The 23,911-nt window shown below is 39.5% G+C and overlaps 1 protein-coding gene across 1 annotated transcript in view; it reads left to right on the forward strand.

Moving 5' to 3' along the window:
• panx2 (pannexin 2) overlaps window positions 1–23,421 on the forward strand; it is a 41,151-nt gene extending 17,730 nt beyond the window's left edge. Inside the window, exons 2-3 of the mRNA XM_068005363.1 lie at window positions 18,965–20,401; window positions 23,036–23,421. Coding sequence (XP_067861464.1) covers window positions 18,965–20,401; window positions 23,036–23,421 — 1,823 coding nt within the window. The remainder of the gene's footprint in view (window positions 1–18,964; window positions 20,402–23,035) is intronic.
• Window positions 23,422–23,911: the final 490 nt, after the last annotated feature.

Raw genomic sequence — 23,911 nt, forward strand, 5'->3', positions numbered from 1 at the left:
GTTGGCAGGACCTCCATATCCCTGGCCTTGTCGGTCCTTCCCCACACTACCGCACTCCCCCACAAAATCCCCGCCTCCCCGTAAATATCGGGCCATATTTCCAATTTCCCACCCTTTTAACCAAACCTCCAGCAACAGAAAATATGGCCCACTTTTATTTTTGGACAACTGATTGGGGAGCTTTCTTTTACTGCATAATAAAAGATCCACCCCAGATGGGGTGGTAAGTCAGCCAGCGACATTTCAGTGAGCCCCAGGAGTTAAAATTGTCTAGGCCTCTTTTTGCTGCAGCAAGTTAGTTTTGAACTGATATCGAAACTCACCCACCGAAAATTGGCCCCCAGTTACAATTGTGAATACACCATTGTGAATATACAATTGTGAATACACCATTTTCTGTGTATCTGTTTAACAACCATGACTTTCCTTCATGTTCCATATGTCATCGACAGTAATCTTAGCTTTGTGCCTCTTCCAGACCTCTCATCAGCAGTGGACATGCACAGTTTTGTATCTTCCCCTAATTTTGCCCTTTATCTTATGTGGGGGAGGGGTGGTGGGGGGGCTACCCAATGGTTTTAATTTAATTTACTTGGATTTTCAAAAGGCACTTAATATAGTTCTACACCATTTCCCATTTCCACAAAGGAGGGGAGTAGCAATTCTATGCAGCAATATCCAGCGTGTGACTGCTGCACCCTACATTTTAATACCAAGAAAGTTGGACAATATAAATTATAAGTTTTTTAAAAATGAAAAAATGCCCTGAGGTAAAATGTTATCTTTAGGAGGGAATATTACAAAATCAGGGGAGGGGGCTTGCGTGCTGCAGTGCTGCCCATGATTTTCTGTTGATGAAGATGAAAATTTAACCCATTCCTTTACTTTCTATGGGGTCTAACTGAGACCTTGGGCTCGATGTTACCAAGGCTGCGGGTTCGCGGCAGGGGGGCCATTGCGCCCGGTGAAATTAGTCAGCCACCCGCGCGATCGCAGCCCAATTGGATCCACTTACCTGTTCTTCCGGGTTCCCCACTGCTGATCTGCACGTCGGGCGGGCTGCGCATGCGCAGTAAGGTCTGTCAGCTGGAGGAGCTCTATTTAAAGGGGCAGTCCTCCACTGACAGATGCTGCAACAAATAGAAAAAATTACAGCATGGAGCAGCCCAGGGGGAAGGCTGCTCCCACTTTAATGATGCCTCACTCCAGCTATCAATACATGGGGTGAGGAGGAGGGGGAGGACAGAGATCGTCCCCCCGGCGGACGGGAGGAAGCGGCCTGCCTCTGCCACCAAGAAGGCCTGGCTCGAGGTGGCAGAGGAGGTCACCAGCACCACCAACATATCGCCCACCTGCATACAGTGCAGGAGGCGCTGCAATGACCTCAGTAGGTCAGCCAAAGTGAGTACACTTACTCATTCCCCTACACTCCATCTGCCACATCACCGCCCTCACCCCACACCTCCTTCTGCACTGCCAACACTACTCTGTCACATCACCCCTCATACCCACTCAAACCTCATCCTCATCTTACCTGCACTTACTCACCTCGCCAGTACTCATCCCGCCACTACCACTCAACCCAATCCTCATACAATCTCATGGCTCTATCTCATACTCACCCTCTCATGCATCTCTTTCACGGTCAGCCTCACTCAACCTGCCACTACCTGTGCTACAGCCACAGGGCATGCATCAGATATGCGCATTAGGCAGCGTAAGGCAAACGTGTCGTGAGCATGAAGGGGATGCACAAGGGTGTTTGAGGGTTTGTCATGGTTGTTACTTATATTGAATTTCTGACCAACTCACATTACACATTATATTGGCACCACCACTGCCATGTCTTTGCGAATCTTGTCTGGTTTGTGCAATAATGCCCTTTCCTGAGGATCACTATGAAGACCCACACCTGATGCCACCCATTGTGTCACTGCAGAGTGGGTGTAGGTGTATTTGCAGGGCTCTTTTGTGCAGACGGCTGAGAGACGTCGGCGATGTCCCCGGTTGCACCCTGGAAGGATGCGGAGGAGAAGTTGTTGAGGGCAGTGGTGACTTTGACAATGACAGGTAAGAAGATGGTGCTCGGGCCAGCCAGGAGCAGCTTGGCATGAAGGAGGCTGCAGATGTCCACGACTACATGTCGAGTGACTCTGAGTCTCCGTGTGCACTGCTGCTCAGAGAGGTCCAGGAAGCTGAGCCTTGGTCTGTGGACCCTGTGGCGAAGGTAGTGCCCTCTGCGACGCATCTCTCTCTGCCGTTGCCCTCCCTCCTGCTGTACAGGTGGATGTGTCACAGCACTCTGTTGTGGAGCTCCACGTGTCAGAGGTGGACGGCGTGGATGGCGAGGCTGGTGAGGCTGGTGATGCTGTTTGCCCTCCGAGGAGGTCATGACTGCAGCTACGGCGGCCCCCATCCGGAAGATGTACATCTGAGGGGGTCCGCAAGGTAGGTACATGTCTCTGGACCCTGGGGTAAGTGTGCAAGTTGGTGACTTTGATTGTCAGGAGGAGGGTGGTGGAGGCCAAACTTTGTCCCAAGTGACAGAGTGGCCTCCTGCAATGAGTGAGGGTCTCCCCCCAACCACCTGTCAAATGGACCTTTGCAGCTGCCACAGGCTGACAGCTGCAACAGGTCCATTTGAACTGGGAGTGTTTCCCCCAGTATGGGAAACAGTCCCAGTTTGATCTAAAATCCCACCCCTCCTCACATAATCCCTTAATCAGGTCAGTTAATGACCTGAACGAGCAAAATAAATAGCTTCAAGTGGAACCCCGCTGGCTTTAATTGCCTGCGGGATTCCCACCTGCGGGGGCTGCGCGCGCATGCCGGCGCGTCAGTGGGGAACCCGGAAGTGGGCGGGTTGGAGTCGGGCTCCCGACCCACTCCGGGATTCTCCGATTTTCGGAGCCCCCCCGCCAGGAACGCACCCGATAGCGGGTGCTAATATGATGCCCCTTGTCTTAGACGGATGTTTTGCATCACCTTCTAATCTTCTGATTCCCACCTCCCTCTCATTTTCTCTCCCTCCCGTTGAGAAAATGTCTGTTGCCACATTTGCCTGAGGAAGGAGAAAATCTCCGAAAGCTTGTGAATTTAAAATAAAATTGCTGGACTATAACTTGGTGTTGTAAAATTGTTTACAATTGTCAACCCCAGTCCATCACCGGCATCTCCACATCATGTCCACGCCATATTACTAGGCATCGTTCTCAAATTTATAATTTTTAAAAATTTTGATTCAGTTTAGAATGCTGCAGTATTGAAAATTATGACAGACTATGCAACATAAATTGGATCCAGTTAAAAAGACTACATTCTATAGATCATTGCAACTCTAATTACATTTAGTTCAGCAAGAGAAATAAAGCACTTTAGAAACATTTAATTTCTGTCAAGGGCATTGTTCCTATAATACAGTGAAGTTGTATTTTATTTCACTCTTCACTACTGATTGATGTCTGCAGTGAACATGAATCTTTCATATTCATGAGGGACAGTTGTTATATGCTATTGGTGCAGTGTCCTATATATAGAATTTCTGATTGTTATGCCACACAAGTGAATAGTAAATAGTTTGTGAATTCATCAATGCTTTCCATACTATTGCCAACAGAAAATGTGAGCTAAGAACACTACATAATTATTAAATAATTGTTCACTTAGGGCATGATTGTTTAAAACTGAATGAATACGTGCTATCAGCTTCTTGTATTTTTTTTAATGTTAACAAGGTTTGGCATCTGTATTTCAGAGCACAGATGCAACATTCTATTTAACTACTTACTGACTAGAAATAAATTGCTTAAGTATGGTGGTAGGATTATTGATATAAATGTATTAAATAGGAATATATGTACTTTTTTATATATATCACTGCATTTTTCTAAAATTATCCATCCCAACAAAAACTTCTCCTCGCCATGTTCTTACCATGTGATGGAGGTAATTAGTTTGTCACTTTCCTCCACCTCTGGGAACTGTGTTTGCTTACTGAGTACAACAGTCTAAAATTTAGGGCCAACTAGGAGGAGGGCACATTCACTGGGATACATAGATATTCACAACTTACAGTGGGTAATTGCACTAAAAAATGATGTACATCACATGCATTTAAACACTGAATAAAATTAATTCGTTTTTAATAGGTTTGCACCCTGTCATTCTTCTATTGTACAGTTGTTCAAAAGTAAAAGTGAATAGAAGATATACAGTTCTTAGCAAAAGCTGAATAAGGAAAGCAACTAGAAGTTCCTTTATTGCAAATACAGCCATTAGAAAACAATAGTGCCCAACTCTAGAACTCACTTGAAGAACCAGGCAATGCAACCATCACACATCTGTCTCCTTGGCCCCGATTTTAACCTAACCTGCCTGGCAAGTTTGGGTAGATGCCCATTTTACGCCCCACCCAATTTTACACTCCAGTGCTTATGTTTTCATGATGCGCACCAGAAAACTCTTCAGTACTTTTCACTTCTCTCATTGCTTTGGTAACAACTTTGAATTATTGTTCTTTGCTCATCTAATGAAGCCTAGGTCTGAGCTGAAGCTTAATACTCAATTTTTACTTGTATCTCCTGTCTGTTCACAAATTTCTCATAATTGGCCTTGTCTAAGCAAAAAGCTGTGTTTTACTTTTTTTCCAATTTTGGAAATAGGAGCAATCTTCAGAACAGTGAAAGAAATGGACATAGAGTTCATTCGAGCTTTCCACCTGTATTGCATCACTTTTTGCCCGGGTCTACTTATTTGCTAAAATGAATGCACAGAGCAAACTGTGGATCGAGATTGCTTCTCTTCAAACTACTCTACATAGCAGGGGTGAAATTGATCCTGAGCAATGGCACAAAATGGGTGACAGCGAATCGGCAGCCTGTTTTACACTCCACCCGAGAAAAACGAGTTGCTGATTCACTATCGCCAGCTTTGCCCAACTGCCCAAAAATGAATCGCACCCCCATCATATTGAAAGCTGTGAATATTCTTTTGGTTAGATTGAATTGATATGTGGATGATTGTAGATTCAATTCACTGGCTTTTTGGGATGAAGTGATAGTGACGTGGCTCCATCAGCTGACTACAAATGTATCCTTGTTAACCAACTGCAGAGTACCATTGTTAAGGGTCACAGAGAAATGCATGGCATGGACTCCTATCTACCTAGAATAAGAATGCAATTTGACCTAAACAACTGCAGGCTCTTCAACCTAACATCAGCAACAGGTAAAATAATATAAACTATTCCATACAGCAGACTGGAGGAGTGCCTGTATAGTATTGGAATCAAAGATTAGCAGGCTAAACTGTAATCGAACAATGGGCACCCTTTAAAGAGGAGATGGTTCGGGTACAGTCTTGGTACATTCCCACGAGGGGGAAAGGTAGGGCAACCAAAGCCAGAGCTCCCTGGATGATGAAAGAAATAGAGAGTAAAATGAAGCAGAAAAAGGGTGCTTACAACAGATGTCAGGTTGATAATAAAGTGAGAACCATGCTGAATATAGAAAGTACAGAGGAGAAGTGAAAAAGGAGATAAGAGGAGCAAAGAGAGAGTAAGAGAATAGAATGGCGGCTAACATAAAAGGGAAATCAAAAGTCTTATATAGGCATATAAATAGTAAATGGGTAGTAAGAGGAGGGGTGAGGCCGATTAGGGACCAAAGGAGATCTATGCAAGGAGGCAGAGAGCATGGCTGAGGTACTAAATGAATACTTTCATCTGTCTTTACCAAGGAAGAAGATGCTGCCAAAGTCTTAGTAAAAGAGGAGGTAGTTGAGATACTGGATGGGCTAAAAATTGGTTAAGAGGAGGTACTAGAAAGGCTGGCTGTACCTAAAGTAGATAAGTCACCCAGTCCAGATGGATGCATTCTAAGTTGCTGAGGGAAGTAAAGGTGAAAATTGCAGAGGTGCTGGCCATAACCTTCTATTCCTCCTTAGATATGGGGGTGGTGCCAGAGGACTGAAGAATTGCAAATGTTACACCCTTGTTCAAAAAAGGGTGTAAGGATAAACCTGGCAACTACAGGCCAGTCAGTTTAACCTCGGTGGCGGGGAACCTTTTAGAATCAATAACCCGGGACAAAATTAATTGTCACTTGGAAAGTATGGATTAATAAAGGAAAGCCAGCACAGATTTATTAAAGGCAAATCATGTTTAACTAACTTGTTTGAGTTTTTTGATGAGGTAACAGAGAGGGTAGACGAGGGCAATGCGTTTGATGTTGTGTATATGGACTTTCAAAAGGCGATGTCAGCAAAATTGAAGTCTATGGAATAATAGGGGCAGTAGCAACATGGTTACAAAATTGGCTAAGTGACAGGAAACAGAGAGTAACGGTGAACGGTTGTTTTTCAGAATGGAGTAAGATATACAGTTGCGTTCCCCAGGGGTCGGTACTAGGACCACTCCTTTTTTTGATTATATATTAATGACTTGGACTTGGGTGTACAGGGCACAATTTCAAAATTTGCAGATGACACAAAACTTGGAAGTGTAGTAAACAGGATAGTAATAGACTTCAAGTGGACATAGACAGGCTGGTGGAATGGGCGGACACATGGCAGATGAAATTTAACGCAAAGAAGTGTGAAGTGATACATTTTGGCAGGAAGGACGAGGAGAGGCAATATAAGCTAAATAGTACAATTCTAAAGGGAGTACAGGAACAGAGAGACCTGGGGGTATATGTGCACAAATCTTTGAAGGTGGCAGGACAGTTTGAGAAAGCAGTTAAAAAGCATACGGGATCCTGGGCTTTATAAATAGTTAGTGCACTTCAAAGATACTTCATTGGCTGTGAGAAGCACTTTGGGTTTTAACGTGGACATGAAAGGCAGTATATTAAATGTAATTTCTTTCTTTCTATATAATAATAAATCTGTTAACAGGCCATCCCATTGAATCTAAAGTATAGCGCCAAACTGAACAATTTTAATGATCCAGACGTGAGATACATACTTTGTAAATGAGTTGAGTGCTGTTTCTGCTAACTGTAGACTTTGAAAAAGAGTAACTAGAAAACAGATGAGGAAACCATATTTTAGAGGACCACCATATTTACTCAGTATGAGACATATACAGGAACTATGGAATACCATGGTTCCTTAGCAGAAATCATTAATAGTGTTTTCAAAATCCAACCAAATGGATGCGTGCAGAAAATATTGCATAATGTTAAAAGGTCCATGAAGGTTAATATTGCTTTCAAACAGCCTTCTCAAGGTACAGCTGGAGGGGAATCGCCATCCCAAAAGCAACGGTCTCTTGCAGAAGAAAGGTGGCACAATTCTTCAGGTTGGAGAATATAGAGAGAGAGAAAGGAACCAGATTGGACTGCAAAGCTGCAGTGGCTCAGAAGATTATAATGTCTTTGACATTAAACACAAAGACATATTTAAATTGCCACAGGTTAGTGCATTAAGAAGTATATAACTTGTTACATGCAAATCATAATTAAAATGTACATAGTTCTGTAAAAAAAAACGTCACTAATATATAGTACACAATCTTAAAAATGAAGTCATGTCATTTTTTAGGCCAAGGTATCACGATATATTCACAATTATTTTTTGTATCCCACAGAGATAATGTTCACCTTTCCAGAATGTCTGGATCACAAGAACCTACAGACGACTTTGTGATTTCACATAAGGTCGAGAGTCAGAGTACTTCATTGCAACCTAAAGACAAAATTTCCTATTACAAGACATCTGCACTTGCAAAGCCAAAAGGTATATAGGATGCAAGTATAAGCATTACACTGTAGAACAATCTGAAACAGAAATGTGAACTCTTTAAACACTTCCTCAGACTTTTTATGGCTGCAGGAAGTAGTGAAGTCCTAATCTAAATTGGCTTCACCCTGCAACAGATGCCCACAATGTGTAACAGCAAGTAGCCAAACAGATTGGCTCACACCCCCTATTAAACATACTCGTCCATCCATCTCAGGGATGTTGCCAGTCAGACCTGTGAAAAGACATCAGTTGCAGGGTCTGTCAAAACCGATGGTAACTGAATTGCCTCATAACTCATAGGCAGACCATGGGGAGCTTCTAAGCTGTGATGCTTGAGGCTGTAGTTCTAAACTAAACAGTATAGAGCTGCTGGCATTTACAAGACAAACTAATCAGCACACATTGAAAGAAAGTAAAATAATTTGTACACCGTTGTCCATATTGTTCTTTAGCTAACATATTCACTTATTCCTCCTCACTTGTGACAGGTGCTTCACCCACTGCTCCCTCCTCAATCTCACAATCTAAATGCAATAGGATACTTGGACCTGTGATGGCACTTGCACCAATTCCTCCTACCAATCCTCTTTGATGCTTGCACATGTGGCAAAAGGGACACAGGGCCATGCTTTCCACGCAGTACCAGAAGTGCAGTCTGCAACAGGTCTGTCTCAAGACTTGATTTCTGTGAAAAGTGAGCCACCTCAGTACCAGAAGGTTTCTATTGCAACACAGTGGCCAGCCACCTCACACACTCCTATCATTGAGATACCATGTAGGAGAAGCATAATACTAGGGTTAAAAGCATATACCTCATACCCTATATTGTTGCAGTAAAGTTGTTGTACGTGCATACATTGTCCTTAGAAAGATTTGGAAGTTGCTTTCATCAAGTGGCATGAGAGCTTTGTGAATTGTTGCACACTGAAAAGGTTCTGTAAATAATGGAATATTTGTGGAACGAAAGGGGACGATGTCAACAGGATTGCTAATGCAGATGTCAAAGTTAAGAGAAAATCTCCTGTATGAAAGTACCATGAATGTCTCTTGCAGTCAGCAATGGATTTCCCTTAACATCCTCTTCAGGCTTCTGTTGCTCTTCTTGCTGCACATGGGTGTCCTCTTACTCTGGGGCCTCCATGGTGAGGCCTTTTTTCAAGGCAAAGTTGTACAGCATGACCCTTGAGACTCCAGTTGGTCAATATTGTACAAAGACCGCTGGTGGTTATAATGGCTAAAGTTTGTCACCTATTGATTTGATTTTGCATTAGTTTTGCAAAGCAAGATTACCAATTTAGTACTGAATTACTATCAGTTTTGTAATGTAAATTTGCACCTACTACACACTTACAAAACTGATAGTAAGTCAGCACTAAATTGTGAATCTTGCCAAATAGTGAGACAGTAATGGTTAGTGTGGGAAGTAAAGAGAGATTTACTCTGCATATGACACTTGTCATACCTGACCTGGGACTGACTGAAGCTGACACTGGATTTCAAAAATGTTACACAGAATTGAAATCCTTGGTAAGCACAAAAAATTATCATTCATTCTTCAATAATCAATTTTTATAACCCTACTATAACTGATTCAACATTCACTAGATGAAGAAAGTGTGAATAAGATATTCCTAAAGTTACATTTAGCTCATGATTTCCTTAAGCTTATAATCCTATCATCATGTTCTTTGGTTTGCTTATGCTACTCAAAATAACGCATTGTATGCACCTGATCAATTCTTCCGTCACTTTTAAATTGTGGATCGTTAACACACTTCAGGGCAAAAATCACAAGGCTCCACTACTAGCATCGAGCCTCACTAGGTGCGAGCACAGGGTGCAGAATGAGGGCTGCAGTGTTGAAGTTCTATATTCGACCCATGCAAACATCTAGAGATGCCCCACACCAGCGGAGCCTCACAATTTCTGCCCTGTTTATCTATGTTTTCTAATAATAGGTTGTTGGTGCAGTTATACTGCAGGTATTGGTTTGACACAGATACGTGCTTTGAGAGAGGTGCAAGCACCAAATTATATTGCCCACTCTGTACCACTGTATGTACACAGCTCAGCTCACTGCTGTTTGAATGGCTGTAACATTCTGAATATTAGTAAAAAGCAAACCATTCTCTTAGGCCTTTACTAACGTTAAAAGCTTAAGAGACAGTCCAGAGAGTTGCCTAGGATCTTTCTGAACTTTCATTTTAAAGTTTAAAAGCTTTTATTTGCACCAGTTAAGGTCATAATGAAAATGATCTTAAGTCTTAAAGTACAGTTATACGGTTGTATCCGGCCCCACTGGTACCCTTGAGGGCAATTTTCCACTGTTACAAAATTTAACACTAACTTAAATATATAATTGTTTTTCAAGATCCTAAATTAATCCATTAAACTCAATCATTTTGAAACAATATTTAAGGCTATTTATTTTCACAACTCTTACTTTGGAAAAATAACATAGCAAAAAAAATATGCCTTTTAATTCAATTGCATTCTGAATGTTGCTATTAAATACTATTATCATATTTATTGGTTTGACACATAGCTACATAGAAACTCAGGAATGTTTCTTTTTTATTTTGGAGGAGTTTTGGGAAAACTCCAGCTAATGCTGGAAAGGCACAGCCATATGAAGGGTTCCACCTGAAACATTACTTTTTCTTTCTCCCTCAGATGCTGGTTAATCTTCTGGACAATTCCAGTAATATCCATTTGTATTTCAAATTTCCAACACACATGGTTTTCTTTTTATCTGTATGTTTGCCATGCGCTGACCTGAGAATTCAGGAAATATACAGCAAGTCTGTCGGTACTCTATCTACTGAAAAAAAATAACTTCCTCAAAAATTTATCAATAAAATTTATTGGTAAACGTAGCTGTATTTTATACTTCCTCAATTAAAAGTAACATTTTATTTCTTGCAACTTGGGGCAAAGAATATGAAAATTCACAGTGGTTAAACAATGTTGTGCAATAAATCCATAGTTACATTCCAGTTCAGTTTCATTCCAGTTACTATACCTTCTAATACAAGCTGCAGGAGGGATCAACTGTCTAAGGCACATGCATCAATAATCTCCTCAACCATGTCACAAAATTCAACAGCAAATGACCTTCTCAAGATGCATCCTCCTTCATTTCTCAAAATGTTGGTGCAGGATCTATTTTCAATGTACAATAAGCTAGACAGAGGTTTTTTTTACAATCCTAAAATGCTATATAGTCCAAGCTTCCTATATAAAAAATTGAAATTGCAATACATTAAACCTGCTTATGTGCAGGTTTATGAAAATCCTAGGTCCCCTTCTTTCATTTCAGTGGCATTCTTCTTCATTTTAATGCAAGTTTCTGTGTATTTATATGCAAGATAAAAACTTAAATTAGCACTTAATCATTCCAACTTGTACAAGCCAGACTGTTTCAATAAAGTATAAAAATCAAGTTAGAAACGAAGCCTAACACCAACAGTGATAAATAGTAATAAACCTGACTTACAATGCTGTACGATATAGAGGTAAGGTTATGTTATGAAAAATAGAACATGGTTAAACGATTATCAAACTCCAGTAATTACTTACAGATCTCTTTGCTTTGTGTGTATACATGCAACCAGTTAAATGAGGATCTATTATCTTATCTACTTATATACATATTCAGACCTATGCCAACATTTTTTAGTCCGAAGCATTTGTGTATAAGTGAATTTGACAATATTTGCAATTTCAGCAACTTAGATATTTTTGAAGAACAGTAAGGTGGAGGAAAAAGTGCTTCAGGAGTACATTTCCCTCTGTACATAGTACACTTGACCAAAAATGCTATGGATCTATAGCAATTTCACCACGTTACTTTCACTGTATATCTCGTAGAACCCAAGGACGCTATTATTTTTGCTTTTCCAGAGCATACAGTCAATTCTTCTGACTGTTTTGAGTAATGAAAGGCTTTTCACTTCAAAATATGTACCTTTCTCATTTAATTTGCTGTCTTGTGATTGCAGTTTTGCTTTTGGTGCAAAAAGGCTACTGCAGCCTTTAAAAATGTAAAAGAGACATGCCATTTTATTTCCAGTCTCGTACACTGGAAGTGCGAGCAGACACTCACTGTTACACAACTTACCAAATCTGTCACATATTAGAATTCTAGACACTGGCTGCTTTTTCATTTGAAACTGAAGAGAAAGCTTACCTGTGAATTTAAGGTGATTTGAATTTGAGTTCAGTGAGAAAGAATCAATAAATGCACAGAAAGGCAGGCCCTTGCTAGCTCAGCAAGTGAGTAGATGAGCCATAGAATATGAATTTTTTCAAGTTCAATCTCCAGTCTGTACTGAGTAAGCTGATCCCAGCTATGGCTAATCTTACCCCTGTAATCACAAGGGAAAATCGGGCAGGGTTCCTGATACTGTTGTTCAGCAATCACTGCTGGAAGTGAGTGTTAGTGAACATTGGATGAGAACAGTATCAGGATCGGCTGTGATGCTCCCCATAATTGAATAGCCTACTGACCCTTACTGTGAAACCTCACACATAAAGAATGGCAAATAAAGGATGAACAGTGCCTGCAGAATTGTACCAGGCAAGGGGTCATGCATCAGGAGGGGAGAAATTGGCAAGAAAAGTATTTTAAAAATACAGAAAGGAATAGAGAAAGGCACATTACCCTTGCAGATCAGCAAGGTGTAAATCAGGCACCTTCCAGAGGAGCACAAATGGAGGAAAGACTACAGAGTTTAGGTGACTCAAAAGAGAGAAAAACATATGAACATAAGAAATATGAGCAGGAGTAGGCCATATGGTCCCTCGAGCCTGCTCCGCCATTCAATAAGATCATGGTGGATCTTCTCACTCAACTCCACTTTCCCACCCTATCTCCATATCCCTTGATTCCCTTAGTGTCCAAAAATCTATCAATTTCAGTCTTGAATATACTCAACAACTCAGCATCCACAGCCCTCTGGGGTAGAGAATTCCAAAGATTCACAGCCCCCGAGTGAAGAAATTTTCCTCATCTCAGTCCTAAATGGTCGACCCCATATCTTGAGACTATGACCCCCAGTTCTAGACTTTCCAGCCGGGGAAACAGCCTCTCAGCATCTATCCTGTCAAGCCCTCTAAGAATTTTATACATATCAATGAGATCACCTCTGATTCTTCTAAACTCAGAGAATATAGGCCCATTCTACTCAATCTCTCCTCATTGTACAGCCCTCTCATCCCAGGAATCAATCTAGTGAACCTTTGTTGCACCCCCTCTAAGGCAAGTATATCCTTCCTTAGGTAAGGAGACCAAAACTGCACACAGTACTCCAGGTCTGGTTTCACCAGAGTCCTATATAATTGCCAGGCCACCTTACTCTTATACTCCAACCCCCTTGCAAAAAAGGCTAACATACCATTTGCCTTCCTAATTGCTTGCTGTACTTGCATGTTAACTTTCTGTGATTCGTGTACAAGGATACCCAAATCTCTCTGATTACCAACATTTCTTAGTCTCTCACCTTTTAAAAAAATTCCACTTTTCTAGTCTTCCTACCAAAGTGGATAATTTCACATTTCCCCACATTGTACTCCATCTGTCACCTTCTCGTCCACTCACTTAACTTGTCGATATCCCTTTGCAGCCTCTTTGCATCCTTCTCACAGCTTACTATCCCACCCAGCTTTGTATCATCAGCAAACTTGGATACATTACCCTCGACCCCCTCATCTAAGTCATTGATATAGTAAACAGCTGAAGCCCAACCACTGATCCTTGCAACACTCCACTAAGTACAACCTGCCAACCTGAAAATGACTCATTTATTCCTACTCTCTGTTTTCAGAAACAAACAAAAACATAGAAATTATGGACAGAGAAAGGCATAGGGAGGGGAATACAATAATTTGTATGTGGGATGTTCCCAGATGATTGTTGAAAAGGTTATAGGATGAAAATAAACAATAAAGAGATTGATCTTTACAGATGAGGCAATGGACTCATTCTCCTATACCTTTTAATAAACATTTTGCTAAACTCTTTAGATACAGATAGAAATAAGTAAGTAATCAGAGTTGGTACTCCCAGTGGGGGGAATGCTGAGAATATTAGTTTAAATGAATTTCTCTACACTTTGGGTTCCATTTTGTGGTTCAGTCAATATTTGGGTGGGTTGGCCCTTAATGCTGTGCAGATTTTAAAATGATATAACACTGTGTTGATAGTGCATGAAGCCATAATAATTTTTTTGGACATATAAGAACCAGATCTCCAAACTACATTTAGGAATGTATTCTTAGTCTTTCTTTTTTTTAACCTGATTTGTAACTGGTTTATGTGAGTTGTCAGGCACTCACTGGTTTTTGCTGGATCTTCAAATAAATGTTTAAGCTATAGATTTAATCATTATCTCTAGATTCTGGCTCATATACATTGAATGTTTTTGTTGCATTGTACACTTTTATCATTTGTTTCTTTACATGATCTGTTTCTTTTTATTTTAAAAACAAACTCATCTCCTATGCTTCATGAAGTCAATATAAGTATATATCTTCAATTAACTATTTTCTTTTCAAAACTATTTTTTAGCATAAAATAAGAGTTTTGATAAGTTTCTGAGGATAAATAGATTGCAGATCTTTGCATTTGCATCCCTTGTTTGGTGATAATATTAGCTATTTAATTTGGCTTTGTCTTGGATTTTAATCGTAGTTCTCTTTCTGACTGTTGAATACAGAAGAGGATTTTAAATGACATTGGGGTAGATCTTGACTTTGTGCGATAGTGTAAAACGGGCAATAGGAGTCAGCAGCCCGTTTTACATCTTTTCTGATTTTTATTTCCATTGAAGTCAACAGGAAATAAAAATCAGGAGAGATGTAAAATGGGCTGCCTACTCACTATCGCCCGTTTTAAACCATCGCACAAGGTCAAGATCTACCCCATTGTGTCAGAGGGAAAGTATAGCATATATTCTGTGGTTTGAACTTAATGTTGTGGTTCATTTTTTGTTTTTGTTTTTCACTATCCAATTTTCTTTCCTCCTTTCTCTGCTGAAGGTCAAACTTCATATACGCCAAGCATCCTCTGGTACATTACCCAAATGACCAATCTTCATGTGTGAGCTCTCACAGTGAATGTTGGTAGGTTATTCAATTCCGAAGGGCTGACAGCCAAGGCTGATCCTATTCTCACTTGCATACATGGTCACTTCGAGCAAGGGTTATTGCGTAGCAATCAGTAGCAGGAACCTTACCTGATTTTCCCCTCAAAGACTTACGGTGCAGAAGCCAAATGTCACACCCCAACCATTGCCCTGGTTGAGATTACCTAATCCAGCAGACTTTGCACCTTCCTGGAGTTACTCACTGGAAAAACTCACTTATCCATCAAAGGAAACCTGTGATTCATTTTTTTAACATTTGCCCTTTATACCACTCTAAAAATTCCACCACTATTGATTTGTTTTGTGAAAAAGCATCCCAGTAAATATGAAGAATTATGAAAGCATTTTATGTCTCAGAAATGGAATATAAAAGCACTTTTTGTCAGTGAGAATCAAAAATAATTAAATATGCTCATGTAACTTTAACAGTCACAAAATTTTATTTTATGTTCTAAAATGCCACATTGGATTTAAAATGAAGTCAGTAAGGAAGTCTACAATATGCATTACAGTCCCACATATATTCAAAGAGAAAGCTCTACTTCCTTCTTTATAATTTACGTGATCTAATGCATAATAAAATTGCAAGAATGAAAAGGAAACTGTGCATCAGTTGGCGACTAATGTGTATCAGGATACATTTTGGCACTTCAGTCTATCATGCATTCAAGTGTACATCAGTGGTGACTCCATTACAGTCTGCAACAGAAGCACTGAACAACCAATGGAAACTAATGGGCTGATAGGCAGGCACTTATTTTGAATTCATTATGTTGTTTGTCTAAATTAAAATAGAACATCAGTTAGGAATCCTCAGAAGACATATATGCCTTCCAATAATATCACCATTGGTGTATATTAATTCACAACTAATTCACATGCTTTTGTTCACTGCTGCATAATTAATGAGTACTGCAGTGCAAGCTGCTAAACATCCCATAATTCTACAGGAATTTCCTGTTACCACAAAGTACAAACCGAACAATTGCATTAACTGTTACACAATATTCATTGCTTCTTATTAAAGGCTCCTTGAAACAAACAAGCAAAATTTAATTAGTATAAAGGAAGATACTATATATCATGTCTAATCTCGATTTGATCACCACTGTTGTCATATATTTATAAAAACTTGAACTATAAATTGTCACATTGCAAAATGTAAGGACATTTAAAAATGCCCAGTGTACTGATTGGGCTACTACATGAAATAACCAATGTGCTTATATTTTTCTTTTTTGGTGGTGCAATGAAACTTCTTTTTATAAAACAAAAATTGTTTTCTCCTCCTTACACCATGAACCTTCCCCATCCCAGTAGATGGTTGACGTGTTCCCATATCGTGCCTATAGTGCTCTGAAACTAAACTAGGGTTGCACAACTGCAGTCTTCAACTCTTTCTCTGGCTTTTTTTTGTCCCTCCTCATGGTGAAATGCTTGGCCACCCCCACAATGGCATTTCTGAGATCAGTAACTCACCATATGGAGGATCACTGGATGAATTTCCATCCTAATATTGTGCAGAACATTACAATGGAACTCTGCAACTTTGCTTCATTGTGCTAACTTATTTCTCTTAAATGAAAATGAACTAGTTACCATGCAATGTATTTACTCAGCAAATATATTTCTCCCTTATATGCACTTTTATTATTTTATTTATGCAATTTTATTATTTACCCTCTGATAAAGCAAGGACCAAGATAGACTTTGGATGAATTAGCTTAAATCAAGACTTTATTGATGAGAACAGAACAGCTGATTCTATTTGTGCCGAACAGTTCTTTCCCTAACTGATCATTTTGCTGTATGTCACATTGTGTCCCTTGATAGCTCATGTGGCACCGTAACTGGGTGCCTTTGCTTGCAGCCTCATTTTTTTCTCCTGATCTGACTGTGCTGCTCTAACGACTGTCTAAAACTGGAAAATTAATTCCTTAAAAGTCAAAAATATTGTGAAGTAGCTTTTCATTTTCAATATATAGCGTTAGATTTTATTTAATTCGTTCAAATATTAAATTGTACAAGCAAAATGTTCCACAATGTGAACTTCATTTTGTGATACACAAACCATGTACTACTTATTTTTCTTTCATTAGTGATGGTGCATAGCATTTGTATCATCCTGATGGAGAGAGTATAATTAATTTTCGAGGTGCACTGATCTTGATCCCTGCACCACTCATAAAATTACTTTGGAGCCAGATAATATTGGTGCTTTACTGTTATTTAATAAACAATGAATTTTTGAATTAAAAAGTGCAGACTTTAGTGCCAATTTGCTAAATTTTTGTTGCACTTTACAAACAGTGGTTCTTGTAATGGAGGAGAAAATTGTCTGAGGAATGAAGATTATCCAATCCCAGGTGGCCCAGTTTAAAAAAGAATCTCAAGATTAAATGATACCACAATGCCAGGATAAAATATAATGTAGCTCATCCCAGTTTATTACACTGCAGTTTAATGCTGAATTATTGAGTTCATGTTATATATTATGACCATGAAATATTACACAGTTCTAGTCAATTTTAAATATATATGTTATGTGCCTAATTAATATATTCATTATTGATGCTTTCCAGAAACATGATTATTTTTATGCTTAACACCAACCTCTTCAGATGAATTCAGAAATATGCTGATCTGGCAAATTTGTAGTAATTTGGTTTACTAGACAGGCATAATCATAATGCCAAATTCTATGACCCACACATGCAGAGAGATCTCCTCTTATACAGTTATCAATCTTCTTAAAGTTTTTGATTGGCTTGGAGCTGTAGGCACAAAGGTAGGTGATTTTTTTTAACTACATATTTTTTTACAGAAGACATACAAGTCCTGGTGCCCTCAGAGTCGAGATCTATATGTGCACAGTGCCTGATCTTTAAAGTGGATTTACTTCCTGACATTCTAATGGAGGCTTTCCAGGTTGTTACTAGCTTAATTTAAATTCAGCCTAGTTTTAAAGGGGCCTAATTTTGGTCTTTCTTAAGATATTAACAACCAATTCATTTCTTGGTAAGCTCACTTTAATAACTACACTCCCCTTTTTCATAGCTATTTACTACTGCCTACTTGTGTGCTCTATTAATAGTCACCCAATTATGATATAACACAATTTACTGTTACCTGATTAAAAGGCAGCCCAATTGCATTTGGTATGGTAGGTAACTCTTGATTGTTAGAAAAAAGTCTTTCCTTCCTTTTAATTCTGGAACATTTACTGTGTGACTACAGCTATAGGTCACTTTGTACCACAAAAAGTCTGCCTCCTATCAGCTTAGTGTGTTAGTGTGTAGACATTTACTTTGAAGAATCTGTGGCATGATTGCCTGCACTTGGGACTGAAGATTAATTGCATAGGTATGAACCTCCATAACTGTTAGATGTCAAAAGTAGTTCATAGCCACATATGAAATTCTGTGTGGGAAAATACTGAGACTGTTAAAGCATTTAAAGTTGCAGAGCTCTAGTGCTCTACACCTATCACATTTCCCCAAAGTTTAGAGGAGCTATTCATGAATATCGTTCTAACGTCAGCTATTCTTCAGAAGAGAGATTCATTTCAGAAAGTTCACCTCCGTACTATTTTCCCTAGGTTCTAGCTCCTTGAATAGCAGGAAGTAAGGAGTGAAGAATAGAAGTCAGTAGTATCAGCAGATCCTGGACATTGACCTGCACTGTGAAAACTAGAGCACATTCATAACAAGCAAAACATTTTTTACCAACTAGGATTTGTTAGTACATCAGAAAATAAGTTAGCATTTACTAATATGTCTATAGCTTTAAATATAGAAACCCTTTCTCTTTCCAAAAGGTTAAGTGTATACAGTTCTTTAAATCAAGTCACAATCCAAACGAGTAAGGCTGTAATAGAAGAAAACTAGAGCTCTAAAAATGTGCATGACAGGTCTGAATTGAGTAGAATAGTTTAAAATTTGCTTAAAGGCCAGATGTCAACATTTGGAAAATAAAATGTAATATAATTGATGGAGTTATTTAAAATATTTATTTTACAGAGCACCTTTGACAGGTTAAAAAAAACTACAACCGTGACTTTTCTCTCTGTTATGCAGAAGAATCGATATACTGTTACACGCCGAACAATTTCACCCGCGACCAGGCTTTATACGCCAGAGGATACTGTTGGACTGAGCTGAAAGATGCTGTCCCGGGTGTTGAACCGAGTCAGCGGCCATCGCTTTTTGAGCACAAGTTCCTGCCCTACGCGCTGCTCGCCTTTGCCGGTATCATGTACATCCCTGTTCTCGGTTGGGAATTCCTGGCCTCCACGAGGCTGACTTCAGAACTGAACTTTTTGCTTCAGGAAATAGATAACTGCTATCACCGAGCTGCCGAGGGACGGGCTCCTAAAATCGAAAAGCAGATCCAGTCTAAAGGAACGGGAATCACAGAAAAAGAAAAAAGAGAGATCATTGAAAACGCAGAAAAGGAAAAGAGCCCGGAGCAAAACCTTTTTGAGAAATACCTGGAACGACGAGGGCAAAGTAATTTCCTGGCCAGACTTTACCTGTCAAGGCAGTTGTCAGTTGTCTTTTTGAGTATAATTCCAATCACATATCTATGTACTTATTACGTGAATCAGAAACAGAATGAGTTCACCTGCCCTTTAGGGGAGCCTCCAGACATGTCCAGCAGTGAGATGCTGCATGTCCATGTAAACTGCAAACTGCCTTCTGTGCAGATGCAGCGCATCATCGCCATAGTAGACATTGTTCTGCTGTGCTTCATAAACCTTATCATTTTGATAAACCTAATCCATCTTTTTATAGTCAGAAAATCCAACTTTATATTTGATAAACTACACAAAGTTGGAATCAAGACTAAAAAACAGTGGCAGAAGTCACAGTTTTGTGACATAAACATTTTAGCTTTGTTTTGTAATGAAAACCGCGACCATATCAAATCATTGAATCGCTTGGATTTTATTACAAATGAAAGTGATCTTATGTATGACAATGTTGTCCGACAGTTACTGGCAGCTCTGGCCCAGTCCAACCATGATGTTACCCCGACTATGCGGGATGCAGGGATTCAGACAATTGACCCCAGTGTGGACCCAGCAGACATCGATGCCAATGAACAACTTATTATAAAGAGGCCCAGGAAGAAAATAAAATGGATTCCAACCACAAATCCACTGCACCAGCCTTTTAAAGAACCTTCACCTGCCATGAAGTTTGAAAATAATAAAGGAGAAAAACTGAAACCTGTGCGACGAAAGATAGTGACGGATAGCCTTGTAGCTCCGCTCCTTGATCCAACGTCAAAATGTTTCCAAGATCCATCTTCCAATAAAAGTGAAGGAAACATGACTGCTAATAGCGAGAAAAAGTACAGTCGGCACTTGTCTTTGGATATTCATCCGTACATTCTTAGCACCAAAAAGCCGAAGCCTGAAAATCAGGAAAGTTGCACATCTAAGAGTCAAGAGGGAGACTTCCTGCACCCAGAAGAGCATATGTTGGCACATGTGGCATCTCCTATAAAAGGTGAAGTGTGAGTTTACTGATATTAATTAGCTAAAATAACCTTAAAGGAATGGATAATTGGAGAATAATGTTTTGATGTAGTTATTTCGTTAACATGGAGTTGGAGTTTTTGCACATGATAAACATATTTTTCAGTATAGTATATTTTACACTCTCTGCTTTGATATACAACTAGTTTCAGATCCATATCTAATAGGGTTTAAATCAACAGATTTATAATGAGGGTGTGGTGCATGACATTTGACAAAGGCTGGAGTTGTAGTGAATAATGAAGCATTAAACTGACCCACTTTAGGTGAACAATATCTGCATTAGCAATTGCAGGGTTAAGAATGATGATGCGGATTCCAAAACTGCACCAATAAAAGAGTCCCTTTTATACACACACTAAAATATAATTCTTTGAAATAAATTATCTTTATCATTACATGCTGAACACAATAGCATTCTACAAATTAGGGGTAGTTTAGAGTCTATACTTACGATTGAATCAGCAGTGCAAGGATAGTGCCAACACTACAAAATCTGGTTGTGGGTAAATTTTAGTTGATCACCATCCAAACAAACAAAATGTGTACTCCTAATTTGCAGAAACCTGTAGTTTCTCCGAAACATGTCATTTTTGCCAGGTAATTCTTCATATTAAAATTTGTTCTGTCTGTCATGATCAGTATCTATGTTGTGAGCATCATCTAAATCATGGCCATTGATATTATCTGTAAACTTTCTTCTTCCTCATTGAGTGTTTTATTTCTCTTGGTTTTCTTCTTTCCAATTGCTTATCTGGGTTAGTTTCTACTTTTGTTATTCATCAATCATATTGTGCAAAACTGCACTTTCAATTTTCTCGCAGTCACATTCCACCCCAAAAAAAATCCACCCACTCAGATTCCAGCAAAAATAAGATGAGCCACTGAGAGAGTTCCTCACCCACCCCACAATATATGCTTAAAGATAAAACATTTCAGACAACAAACATATACAAAATTCACAAAACATTCAGAAACTTACCTATAAGCTGACTCCAACAACTCCTCATACCCCTCCACATGCAGCACACATCCTTGGAACCACTGAACATTCAGGTCCCCTCTCCCCTGTGCTTCATGATCTCCACCCAATAAACTAACTCCCGTGTCCAGAGACCTGACGTGAGAAACGTGATGTAAACAAGCAAAATATGCACGTGCAGAAGTCAATTTCTGATGAAAAGCACTACTATTTCAAGGAACCACAGTGTGACTATGGCTCTAATGGATATGCAAAAGAACATGCTTCTTTATTTATACAATAGTCTGTGTGTTCCTGAGCCCTAGCATCACTCCTTCACACTCTGTGCTGCATCAGCCATGGTTTGCTTCATCCAGTTCTCTGTGTCACACTAGGAGCCTCATCCTTCTCCCTCTTCCTGTCCATGCTACATCATTCACCCCAGCTTGCTTCCCTCCAGTGATCCCTCTGGTGCATTAGCAGATCTGCCCTGTTCCTCTCACTTCCTGGGCTTCTTCAGCCACCCAACCTACTCCCTTCCACTTTTTGGGCTTCTTCAGAGGAAAAAAAACTACTACGGAGACAAACAGGAGAGAGAGGTAAAATAGAAGAGGGAGAAAATGGGAGGAGAGACAGGAAAAGTGAAAAGTGAAGGAACAGAGCACGGGAAATAGAAGTGAATGAGAAGAGAGAAACATAAGAGAAGGAGAGCAAAATAATCATAGAATGATACAGTATAGAAGGAGGCCATTCAGCCCATTGTGCCTGTGCCAGCACTTAGAAAGAGCTATCCAATTAGTCCCACTCCCCTGTTCTCTCCTCATAGCCTTGCAAATTTTTCCCCTTCAAGTATTTCTCCAGTTCCCTTTTGAAAGTTACTATTCAACCTGCTTTCACCACCCTTTCAGGCAGTGAATTCCAGATCATAACAACTCACTGCATAAAAAAAATTTCCTCATCTCCCCTCTGGTTTGTTTGCCAATTACCTTAAATTTATCTCCTGTGGTTACTGACCTTCCTGCCAGTGGAAACAGTTTCTCCTTATTTACTCCCCAAAACCTGTCATAATTTTGAACACCTCCATTGAATCTCCCTTTATCTTCTCAGATCTAAGGAGAACAATCCCAGGTTCTTGAGTCTCTCCACATATGGCCTTGTCTGTGATGGAGACCATGGGAATAGTGAGGCCATGGGAGATGACAAGATCAAGGAGTTGGCTATGAATATGGACAGAGGAGTTTATTTGGCAAAAAAAAATTTTCCAGACAGGACAGTTTATAGTAGAGTTTTAATGTTACTTAGATGGGGGATAGTTTAACCCTCTGTAACTCTATATTTTCCTTTAATTTTTACTGAGCCCCTTTTCTATGTATCGACATTTTAATTTAGTATACCTAGGCCAAGATTTGAGACACATTCCATGTTCTCAGGTTTTGAAATTATTGTATTTATATAAAAAGCAGAAGTGTATGTTACTTCCCTATAATTTGAAGTAAAGATCAAAGACATACATACTGGATTGTGCAGTATTAACTTAGTTTTTGGTGATCTAATTGCAGATTGTAATGGTTTAAAACAATCACAGATGTTGAAAAAAGTTTGCTTTTTATGGATATCTGAACTCTAACAAGTTATTTCTCATAGATAGTAATCTGGCTGAAGGAGGTGCTACAAGCAATATTAAATATTCATCAGAGAGCTGCCTAACACTACCTGTCAATAGACCTTATGCTACCAACTATACGAACAACTTGCCTACTGTAGCAGTTCCGTCCAATCTTCTTGTAGAGAAGGATGTCTGTGAAGCAAAGTCCCAGTTCAGTCGTATCCCTACTCACCCCCTAATCAACATCCAGAACATTCAAACCCTCTATGAAGACCACGAGGATGAAGCATTTTCCTCCAGCTTGCTAAATTCAAAAGTAATTTCTTCTGCTAATGCAGAAGATCTACCTGTACATTCACCAGAGAAGATATTACTGGCTACATTTGAAGACCCTATAGTAATGGTTGGCACAATAGAATATTAGCAAATTAGTTATGCAGTAGCATTAGTTCTTTCACATGGCTGATATTGCATCATTGGAAGATGACATTGGCACGAGTACTAACTTCTCCATCTGTTTAGGTAACAAATATATAAAGCATATAGTGTTCTGAATGTGTCCATGTGAGTTTCATTAGATGCAAAATAACCAACGGGCATGTTTCCTAATCCAGCAAAAATTGTCTTTAAATCAACAAGCTGTCAAGACTCAACAAATTTTATGGTGCTTAGCTTTACTAATTGTAACTTGGGTTTAAAAATCTATCCTAAAACTGCCAGCAGTGCGATGCAACAAAGAAGTGATGGAATAACCAACTGGTGTTTACAGTCAGACCGTTGATAGGACTATAAGTAGCAAGGTCTTGCTGTCAGGACGCATGAACATACCAGTGCTGTTGAATAGATACTATCGCAGAAAATAGAATGAAGCACTCTTCACTGGTTCTTTGTTAAAGGTTATACCAATAAAGAAC

The sequence above is a fragment of the Heptranchias perlo genome, chromosome 24 (genome assembly GCF_035084215.1).
Source record: "Heptranchias perlo isolate sHepPer1 chromosome 24, sHepPer1.hap1, whole genome shotgun sequence".
Classification (NCBI taxonomy): domain Eukaryota; kingdom Metazoa; phylum Chordata; class Chondrichthyes; order Hexanchiformes; family Hexanchidae; genus Heptranchias; species Heptranchias perlo.